The 10,773-nt window shown below is 49.5% G+C and overlaps 2 protein-coding genes across 5 annotated transcripts in view; one reads left to right on the top strand and one right to left on the bottom strand.

Annotated features, from left to right (window-relative positions):
* LYSMD1 (LysM domain containing 1) overlaps positions 1–2,621 on the top strand; it is a 13,111-nt gene extending 10,490 nt beyond the window's left edge. The window contains exons 2-3 of the mRNA XM_019625361.1: positions 681–1,045; positions 1,398–2,621. Coding sequence (XP_019480906.1) covers positions 681–1,045; positions 1,398–1,536 — 504 coding nt within the window. The 3' untranslated portion in view covers positions 1,537–2,621. The remainder of the gene's footprint in view (positions 1–680; positions 1,046–1,397) is intronic.
* On the bottom strand, positions 2,622–6,847 carry TNFAIP8L2 (TNF alpha induced protein 8 like 2). 4 transcript variants are annotated; one of them, XM_019625363.1, is made up of 3 exons: positions 5,628–6,847; positions 5,469–5,531; positions 2,622–3,691 (listed from the first exon to the last, which is right to left on the bottom strand). In XM_019625363.1, exons 2-3 carry the CDS (start codon positions 5,494–5,496, stop codon positions 3,132–3,134), a joined length of 588 nt encoding a protein of 195 aa, XP_019480908.1. In that variant the 5' UTR covers positions 5,497–5,531; positions 5,628–6,847; the 3' UTR covers positions 2,622–3,131. The 4 variants fall into 4 exon arrangements, with proteins under 4 accessions (XP_019480908.1, XP_019480907.1, XP_019480909.1 ...); XM_019625362.1 differs by having other exon boundaries at positions 5,469–6,847; XM_019625364.1 differs by lacking the exons at positions 5,469–5,531; positions 5,628–6,847 and adding an exon at positions 5,354–5,458.
* Between the last annotated feature and the right edge of the window lie 3,926 nt (positions 6,848–10,773).

Below are 10,773 nucleotides of genomic sequence, written 5' to 3'. Positions count from 1 at the left end.
AGATTGAATGTAGAGGCAGATACGAGAATCCCGTTGTCTTCTGTTAAGTCACACATTAACGTGATTTGCAAAAATGTAAAACAGTGGTTCTGTTCTTGCTCCATTTTTTTGTTGTTTTGGGAAATACAGTTATTTTTCATTAAAATATTTATGTTAACATTTTTGTTATGTATTTATTTATGTAATGGGTTTGTTATTTTTAAATAAATACATGATCTTAGTGTTTTTCAGTTTTAATTTATAATACCCTAAATATTGATAGCTATAATCCACATAAATAAAAGCTTTTTTTTTTCCCTCAATAATCTTTTTTTTTTAATTGGGGAACAGTGTGTTTTTCCAGGACCCATCAACTCCAAGTCATGTAGTTGTTTCAATCTAGTTGTGGACGGCGCATCTCAGTGGCCCATGTGGGGAGCAAACCGGCAACCTTGGTGTTATGAGCACTGCGCTCTAACCAACTGAGCTAACGGGTCGCCCCTAATAATTTTTAAAAATGTAAAAGGGCCCTAAGACCAAAAGGTACGAAAACCAAATCAATAAAATCAGAATAATATCAGCCCTATGTACTTTAGCTTGGTTGTTATAGCATCAGATGAGACCCTTTAAAAGGCATGAGATGTGATGCAAATATAAGATCTGTCGTTATTACTGCCATTAATCATGACTTTTTTTTAAAGATGGAACACATTAAGCGTGCAAACCGCCTTTATACTAATGACTCCATCTTCCTGAAGAAAACCCTCTACATCCCCATCCTGACAGAGCCCAGAGACTTGTTCAATGGTTTGGATTCTGAGGAAGAGAAAGATGGAGAGGAAGAGGTACAGCCAAGTAAGGATCAAGATCTGCCACGCTCAGCCGAGAGGAAGAAAAAAGAGACAGGTTCAGGCCGCGCCCATGGGGACGGCCCTCCCACACCTGGCCAGGAAGCCCCCACTCCCATCCATGACCTCTCTGCCTCGGACTTCCTCAAGAAGCTCGATTCACAGATCAGCCTGTCCAAGAAGGCTGCTGCCCAGAAGCTGAAAAAAGGGGAAAGCGGGTGAGTCTTGAATGGCGCCTTTTCAGCCCCTCCATAGACTTCTCCGTTTTTCCAGCCTTACCTGACCAGACACACAAGTAAGCACAGTGTCAGCATAAGCCAGGTGAAGCCTTTCCGCCAGGGGCTGCCGGGACGGGCAGGGGCAGTGGGAAACGGTTCTGTGTTCTCGCTGGCGTAACATGCTTGACTGTCCTTACTGCTCTGATAATCCGTGAAAGAGCAGTGGGTGAGGATTTAGCCTTCGGACACCCAGCTCCGCGGGTTTAGAGAAGAGCAGCTTCCTCTTCACGTGGCCCCTTCTCAGGTTCTTAACCTTGACCTGTCACTCTTTCTCCCCCTTGCTTACCGGCAGGGTACCTGGGGAGGATTCAGGCCTTCACCTGAGCTCCCCTCAGATGCAGCAACGAGCAGTCCTAGGTCCCGTGCCGCTGACCCGGACCTCTCGAACCCGGACACTTCGGGACCAGGAGGATGAAATCTTCAAACTCTGATGTCCCCCGAACTGATTGAGAGAAGCAAGACGTTGAAGAAGCAACTCGAAGGGGAGAGGAGCCTGAGGTGAGGCTCAGGGACACGGCTTCCCAACCCACCTGCCTCGCTCCTGCCGTCTTCCTCGAGCTGTCTGTCAAGAGCTCCTTGGCCTGGGGCAGTTTTATTGTCAAGAGTAGGGGATGGGAGCTAGGCCCCCTCCTCCGTTCTCAGGCTGAATCTAGAGTTGTTCCTTAGATTCAAAAGGCTCTTTACATCCCCGCTGCCTTTCCCATCCCTGTCACCATTCCTTGGCCTTAGAGCAGGGAGGCGGGGACACCCCCAGCCCCCAACTTCCTCCCCATCTCCAACTATATTACCTAATTTATTTGGTGCTATATTGAAGTAATATTTATTTTCTGTATCTTATTCTTCCCCACTCTTAGCTAAAAAACAGGATTTCTCTAGCCCTGGGGTGAGGGGAACCCCAGAACAATGAGCCAGTGGCTACTGGCTCCCCATCTCCCCCACCCTCTTAGCTAAGCCTGTTATGAGGACGGGGCAGTCGGTGATCGAACCCACTGCAGAAATGGCGGACTGCCGAGCCTGTTCCCCAATCTCAAAGTAAAGAATTTGGGCTCAGTCCTGACTAACCAATTCACTGTAAGTTTTTCACAACTCTTGCTCTGAGACAAAACAGGGATGTGTGGGGACCGGAACTCCCCATGCCACCAGTTCACCCTTCTAAGCTGCTCTCCTGTTCAGCCTGTGTGAGCCTAGGGGATGGGAGATTTGCCTTGGAATTCAAAGAGGAGGGCAGTTGCGGGGTTATTTTTGTGGTGGGAGTCTTTTTGTTAGAACCCTTTCCCACCACAGCCTGTTCATCTCTACCTTGCCCCTCACTGTGTATTTTATCTGCAGTACAGTTTTTTGGAGTTTCTTAAACAGAAGTAGGCAAGGGAACCCCAATGATACTTCAGCTATGCCTCAGTCTCCTGTGTGGAAATGGTGAGTGGTGAGATAAGTGGTGTTGCTATATGTATACCTCTTTCCTCCATGATGATCATAAGATACCAGAAGCTGGAGACAGTAAACGTTGAGCCCTGTGCATGTTTTAGTAGTTTTATTTCCCTGGGAGACTGTCCCCTGCCCTCTCCCCTTCTTCCTGCACCCTGGGACAGAGCCTCTGGAACCTGTCCAGGCTCTGCCTAGAGCTGGAGGTCTGGGGTGTCTCTAAGGGTCCCCTTCCCCCTGTCTTCAGTGTCCCCAGAGGGGTTAAACGGGCTATGCCCTCTTCCCCTGGCTCCTAGGGGAGGGGGCTTCCCTGCTTCAGACATCCCTTATGGGGGAAATAAGAGAGCCAAGTTTCACTTCATCTTTTCAGGCGGCTTTGTTTCCTGTCCTGGGGCTGGAGTGGGAGAGAGGCCTCACGTCTCAGCATCACTTCTCCTTCCCAGCAGTGTGGGGGTGGCGTGGTCGCAGAGTCACAAGCACTCTAGGGAAAGGCTGAAGCCTGAGGCCTGGAAAGCGTTAGTGCAGGGAGCAGGGTTAGAAAGCCCGTTAGCTCTTGCCTCTCAGTCGGCCCTTGTCCCAAGGTGGAGTGTGCCTGGCCCGGCGCTCAGAGCTTCCCCTCGTCCAGCATCTTCCTGAGCCCGTCACAGATCTTGCCAAGGTGCTGAGTGAAATCGGGCCCGTAGAGGGCCGTGAGCAGGCCCGGGTCAGAGAAGTGGTCGAACACGTGACGGATGCGGTTGTGGGACTTGGGTGTCAGGTGGCGCTCCACCAGCTCGAGCAGTATGTCCCGGCACTCGGTCAGCAGCCCGGCCAGCACGGCGGCCTCGAAGGTGAAGTCCACCTCGCCGAAGCTGAGCGCTGTCATGGCGCCCTGCTGCAGCTTTTGGCGAAAGCGGGTGGCTAGGGCCAGCTCACTGGGGCCAAAGCAGCCACTGCGGTGCAGCACGGCCACCTTGACGGCCACCTTGATCAGGTCCTTGATGACCCGCTGGGCCTGGGGCCGGCTGTGCGTGTATTCTTTGGACACACGGTACAGCTCGTCCAGCACCTCGCTGCTTGTCTCGTCAATGAAGAGATGAGCCACGGACCGACCTGCCATCTTACTCAGCAGCTTCTTCTCCGCTTGCATGGCCAGACTCTTTGAGCTGAAGGACTCCATGGTTCCTGGGAAAGGGGTGGGAGTGGGGCTGTGTGGTCAGTCAAAGCAGAAAGGCCACAGGCTTCCTGAGAAAGAGAAGGGCTTTTCCCCTTCCTGCCTCTTCTTTGGTTTCTATCTCATCATCCTTTTTGCTTGTCATCTCCTTGTCCCTGGGCCCCTCTGTCCCCTATGCTGGTTCCTATTTTTTTCCTTTTAACGCTGTAAGAAATCTTGAGCCCTAACGCAGCCCATAGGAGCAGAAATGGCTTTGGCTGGAGGAATGAAGGTGCACGGAGGCTGGCCCACCACAAGTTACGTCTCAAGGTGGAAGGAGGCCATTGCTGCTCCAGTGGAGAAGATATAAGACTTACCTGGCGCTGGCAGGGATTGTCCCAGCCACCGTTTTTGGACACTGATTGGGTACCAGACATCTGTGAGGTGTACATATTTCTATCCTTGTTTTATAGCTGAGCAAACAGGCTTACGTTAAATAATTTACCCAAGGTCAAACACAATTGTTTCTGACTCCCAAAGCCCATGCCAGCTAGTGTGATGTACTTCCTTTAAATAAGTGAGAAATACGGGGATCCCAGGAGTCCTGAGAAAAATAATTGCCAACCTCGGAAACCTGCTGTGTGCCGAGTGCTATATGTGAACTATCTCAGTCTTCTCAACCCTTTGTGAGGTAGGTGTCCCCATTTTGCAGTGAGAAAACCGAAGCTATGAGAAATTAAGCAACTTGGCCAAAGTCACTAACTAGCAAATGATAAAAATGGGCTTCAGACCAAAGAATCCAAAGAAACCTGGTTCCCTGGATTGCTCGCAATGTGAGAAGCAAGCACCTGTCGTGGGGTGGGGGGGTGAGGGGCGGGGGATGGGGAGGCAGGCAGTACTAAAGGTCTAAGGTCTCCTGCCAGGGCTCAGCTGGGGACCCTCCTGGGGGTCCCGTCAGGGGCACATGACCAAGGATCTCTGCCTGTGCCTGTGGTTCGGGTTGTTTTGCTTCTTACTTCCCCCTCCCCAGCTCTGCAGGATGTGGCTATGACCGCAGCGAGGAGCAGCCTCACCCTCTCCCCCAAACCCAGATGGGTGTGTAAGAGGCAGGGGCAGGGGTACCCTGGGGGATTCTTGCCCAGCTCCGTGGGCCCAGTGGGAGCCTGGAACCTCACTTCGCTCCTGGCTTTGCCTGGGGCTTCCTGAACGCCGCTCCGCAGCCGGAAGAGCAGATTGCTCCATGCGGGCCTTCCTTCCTCCTGGGCCTTCCTGTTGCCGGCTCTCCGTTGTCCCCCTTGCCATCCAACTCGGCCCACCATCCTCTCCCTCTCACCGTGCCTGAGTCTCCCTTCTCTTGTCCGGGTCCTGCCCTGTGGTCCTCTGGCCATGCTCTCCTGCTGGCCCTCACATTCACCTCCATGTCTCCTCAGTCTCCTTGCATCTCTCAGTATTTGGTCACACATCCATCTCCACCTCCAGGCCTCAGCCTTGTCCCCGCCACATCCCAAACCACATCTGTCTCTCTCAGGCTGCCTTGTCCCAGAGGAAACTGAGCTGGACCCCTCCACTAGGGACCCAAGAATTCTATCAAGTGAGAGTCACAATATGGAAAGCTCAGGCAGTTGGAGCCGGGACTCTTCTGCCACCATCACCCCTAAAGCCGCCCCTTCTGTCATTGCATGTCAGTCCCTCACCTGCGGCGTACCGGGTGCCAGTCTTGCCTTGGATGTTCCGGGAGAGCTGATAGAATGGAGAAGCTCCTAAGTGAGAAGCCCTTTGGCCCGGCCCCACCCCTCAGGCCCCGCCTACCTACTCTCCTCCACCTCCGTGTCTTCATGCTGTCACCCAGAAGGTCTCCGGCCCAAGAGCCTCCTAGAAATAAGACAAAGGTCAAAAGGAATAGCAAATAGTCTGGACTCTAGGAAATCATGTCGATTCTTTGAGGCGAGGAGGAGAGATTGCACATACGCTGCTCTCAGGTTGTTTGTCTTTCTTTCCTTGCCGCCCAGTTCCTTGAGATCTTGTTCTCCTTATATTTCTGGCACTGGGAAGGATATCAAGTACAAATTGCCGGGGGGGGGTGGCGGCCAGTGAGGAAAGTTGTGCTCTGAGCTGACCTTAGGCTGGAGATGCCAGAGGCAAACCAGAGACCAGCAGGTCCCAGTGTGTCGCTGGCGTGTCCAGCGAAGGGACATGAGCATATGCTTCCAGTGCCTGGCTGGGCAAGGGTGGCACAGACCGTCCCCTCCCTCAACACTGGAGAGAGGAAAGCGCTGAGGCCAGGGCTGCCGGACCAGACGCGACCAGCAGGTGTCAGCACAGCACTGACCACAGAGGAAACGCCTACTGAATGCTTTGTAGCTGCTAAAGAGATAAAAATGGGGGTCAGCTAGAGTTCCTGAATGAGGCAAAACTATCAAGAACCTTACAGCCTGCTCAGGGAGATACATGTAGATAACTGGAATAGTCAAACGATGGCATTAGCTTTCATAAAAGTTTAAAGAATTATGAGAGTAAAGAGAAGCTTCGGTTATTTTTGATAGAAGGGCTGAAGAGGTAGATGTAGAAGGATGATGGATTGAACTATTTAATGGGCAGAGATGAGGAAGAAGTGCTTCCCAGATGATGGGGAGAAGCATAAGCCCAGCAGTGAATAAAGATCATACAGGGCAGGGAGCATTTAAGATCTTTGTCTCCCGGCATTGTTACCAGTTTGGCTCAAATAAAATCTTATTTAAAAAAAAAAATGATCACAAAGATGGCGCCAAAAGCAGAGAAGGAAACCTGGGCCCCTGCCAAAGCCAAAGCCAAAGCCAAGGCTCTGAAAGTAAGGAAAGCAGTGCTGAGAGGCGTCCCCAGCCACAAAAATAAGAAGATCCACATGTCACTTACCTTTCGAAGACCCAAGACACTGTGGCTCCGAAGGCAGCCCAAATATCCGGGAGGAGTGTCCCCAGGAGAAACAAGCTTGACCACTGTGCCATCAAATTCCCCCTAACAACCGAGTCAGCCATGAAGAAGACAGAAGACAACAATACACTTGTGTTCATTGTGGATGTCAAGGCCAACAAGCACCAGATCATAGTCTGTGAAGAGGCTCTATGACATTGATGTGGCCAAAGTCAACACCCTGATCAGCCCTGATGGAGAGAAGAAGCCATATGTTTGACATGATGCTTTGGAATCATCTAAACTGAGCCCAGCTGGCTAATTCTAAATACTAAAAATTTTCACTATAAGGCCGGCCGAGTGGCTCGTTGGTTAAGAGTCGGCTTGGGACGCCAGCTCTGAGCAGCAGGGCCCTGGTTGGGATCCCACATTAAGGCCAGTGATGCTGCGCCCTCTACAGCGAAGATGGTGAACAACAGCTTCACCTGGAGCTGGGCTGCCGTAAGTCGCCAGCGACGGTATAGGCTGCAGTGGGGCTGCAGTGGGCTGCCGTGAGCTGCCATGAGGGGCCGTCCAATGGCCGGTGACCAATCTGCCTCAGCCGGAAAGAGCGAAATGATCATAATACCAACATGGGCCAGTGAAGCGACATCCTCCACAACTAAACTGAAGAACCAAAGGGCAGCAACTTGTCTGTTCTCCTTCCCCGATTCCCCAACGCTGTTTCCTCCCCCAATTCGCCAATAAAATCTTAAAAAAAAAAATTTTCACTGTAAAACAAACAAACAAACAAGAAAGATAACACAAGCCATAGTCAGGAAGTGGTGATTTATCCTGTATGTCTGGAACGTATGTTTCAGAGAGGGGTGAAGAAGGGAAAAGACCAGATCATGGAAGACCTTAAAGGAGTTGCTTAAGACTTCAGACTTTTGACGGCAGTGGAGAGACACTACACGTGTTTGGTCAGGAAAGTGAAATCATTAGCTCGGTGGGAATGGGTTAGAGGCTTCAACAGATTTTTATCTGAGGAAGGGATGTGCTGAAAAGGAAGTGATCAATGGTAGAGTTTGCTTATGCACAGGAGAGCTGAGGACAGACCCTGGGATTTGGTGATTTTACCAGAAAGTTCTAGCAGAAGGGGAAAGGATTGGAGTTGGCTGGTTGGGGAAAGCTGGAGAGTAAATTGAGGTTCAGAAGTGGAGGCAGGCAGCCTACCACTGACTCCTCCCAAACCCTTGGTCCTCCCCCTCGGAGACAGCAGTTGGGTCTCCACTTCCGACTCCCGCCTCTCTCGGCCCAGGGCCCAGAGCCCAGGGTCCTTGACACCACGTGGATGGACAGGGTTCACTCCTTCAAGGAATGTGGTGGTAAAGGGATGAACAGAAATGGAGACAGCTTTCGGGGATGGGGAGCTGGACTGAGAGAGACTATTTTTAGCCGAGAGTTGGAGGCCATTTGTAGGCTGAGAGGTAGGAGGCTTGGAAAATGCAAAGGAGAGATAATGCTTATAAATGGAGCAAGGTGTGTGTGTGTGTGTGGGGGGGGCAGGTGGGAAAGAACGGAGTAGGAATTCCGGGAGGGAAGTGAGAGGAGAAGGGAGCTAGCATTTGTGGGGTGCTGTCTGCTAGATGTTATGTCAATATCTCATCAACCCTCTGACACCCTCATGAATTAGATGTCGACATATCCTTTTTGCTACTGAAAAGGACTGAGCCTTAATGAGGTTAAATAATCTGTCCCCGAATTACAGAGCTAGTAAATGGCAGGCTGAAGACCTTGTCCTCTGCTTTTTCTGAGAATCACCTCACAAGGTTTTGAGGTAATAACTTCCACCCCCTAATTAATGTGGCAGCATTCCACACTCACATGCTCTATCAATGCACTGATCATACCCTGGGGACAAGAGTCAGTGGCACTACCAAAATCACAGGAAAAGTGAGAAGTCCTTTTTACTTAAAGGAAATGTCTAATCTAGTCGGAAAATTAGAAGGGGAGGGAAAAATACAAGAAGATGCAAATCAGTGATACTTTTTGAATCCAGAATTCTGCTCCTAGCTCCGGACCTGTTTACCCTCCTGCTTCACCCCTTGTCTGTCCCTTGTACTCTGCTCTACCTATGCTGTCACTGAGCTCCTCCACTACTCACCTCTGCAGGCGTCTCTCTCTCCCTCTCCTTTCACCTCTTCCTGTGCTCTGGACTTGCCCATTTCCTGTCTCTGTCTGAAACTCTTTTCCCATGCATACCTCTCCCTGCCGGGTGAATTCCTCCTGAACCTTCAGGATTCTTCTGTGAAGCCATCACCCTACATCACATCAGACCCATCTGTTACGTAATCCTACAGATCCGCATACCTCCCCTGTTACAATAATCACTCTTTGCTGTAATTTGTGATTTTATTACCTGCCTCTCCACTAGACTATAAACTCCATGAAGGCCTACTGTGCTCAGTACATATTTGCTGAGAGAATGAATTTAAAACACACCCAAGAAGCAGGACATAAGGGGGAAATGGTAGTAACATAACAGTCCCATGTAATGATGTTCATTTACTTCCTTCATGGGGAAGACTTTCTTTTATTTTCTCTTAATCTAAACCCATTTCTAGTAATCTTCTCTGAACCCACGGCATATAATTAGCAGCAAATTAAAAGAGAAAAGAGGAGCTTTTAGAGGCAACACTGATAACAATGAAAATTAACACAGCAAGGGAAAACAAAAAAAGCAATTGAAAATTGTAGCATTTTCGGCCACATAGAGCAGAAGCAAACAGTATGAAGCACATATATTCTAGACTTTGGAGTCCTCTCTATTTCCCTGGACAATTAAGTTCACAGGGCTTCCTCTGAGTAAGCAAGAAACTGGTTAAATGATGGCAACAGTTTTGGTGACAAAACGTTTCACTTACATTATCTTATTTGACCCTGGGAGGTAGGCAGGCAGAGCAAGTGTCCACTCCCAGATGACACACTCAGCCTTGGAGATAAGTGGTTTATCCAAAGCCATACTCTGGAGGTCAATGTGGGTCTTAATGACTCCTAGTGGCGTTCTTTCCACTATATAAGCCACAGGAAATTAGTAATAGCTTTCTTAACAATCTCTATTTGAAACAGTTAAAATGAAAATGTTTTGCACTTAATTAGGTAAACTTCAGCTATCTGGGAAAATACTCAGAATGAAACATTCTTTTATGTTTCTACTGAGCTGAGGCTTTTCTGAGGTTAGGATCAGAATTCTCATATCAGTTCAGGAAGAGAAAGTTCACATCTTTGATGCAGTTATTTCTTCCTCTACTTGCTGTTTGGAGCTAGGGGCTGGGGATACAAGATAAGAGAAGAGCTTCCTGTCTTTATTTTATTTATTTTATTTATTTTTTTAAAGATTTTATTGGGGAATTGGGGGAGGGCAACAGTGTTGGGGAATTGGGGAAGGGGACCAGCCAAGTTGTTGTTCTTCAGTTTTCGTTGTGGAGGGCTCCAGTCGCCATCTGACTGCCCGTCGGCAGCTCCTGGCCTCTATGCTCAAGGTGCTGTGTTCAATCTTAGTTGCGGGTGGGAGTAGCCACCATCCCATGCGGGAGTCGAACCAGCAACCTTGTTGTTAAGAGCGCAAGCTCTATCCACTGAGCCATCTGGGCGGCAGCCCAGTTCAAGGTGCCTAGTTCAGTCTTAGTTGCGGGTGGGCGTAGCCCACCACTGAACAGGCAATCTTGTTGTTACACCAGCTGAGCCATCCTGCCACCTGTTGGCAGCTCAGTGACAGCTCAGCTCGGGCGCAGCGTCACTGGCCCATGTGAGAATTGAACTGGCGGCCCTGTTGCTCAGAGCTCGCGCTCTTAACCCAACTCTTAACCAACTGAACCTCTCGGCTGGCCCGAGCTTCCTGTCTTTAGACTAAGTGGTAAATGCCTGTGAAAAACCCAAATGGAAGTATCCAATAGGCAATTGCATACATGAGTTTAGAACTCAAGAGAAAGACCCAGGTTGAATAGCTAGATTTTATGGTGAGTGGGACATAACTAGTTATTGTAACTGTTGGTGTGGATTATCTTGACCAATGAGATGTGTAGAAGAAGAAGAGACGGCTTAGGACATGACCTTAGGGAACATCAGCATTTAAGGAAAGGTCAGAGAAGGCTGAGAAAGAGAGGCCATATTAACAAAAATGAAGCCATTCATTCCTTTAAAAGATATATATTTATTAAGCCCTTAGTCTCTGTCAAGAGAC

This window comes from Hipposideros armiger, unplaced genomic scaffold (genome assembly GCF_001890085.2).
Source record: "Hipposideros armiger isolate ML-2016 unplaced genomic scaffold, ASM189008v1 scaffold_621, whole genome shotgun sequence".
Taxonomy (NCBI): Eukaryota; Metazoa; Chordata; class Mammalia; order Chiroptera; family Hipposideridae; genus Hipposideros; species Hipposideros armiger.
Note: the sequence above shows the minus strand (reverse complement) of the source record. Positions and strands in the feature narration are given on the sequence as shown.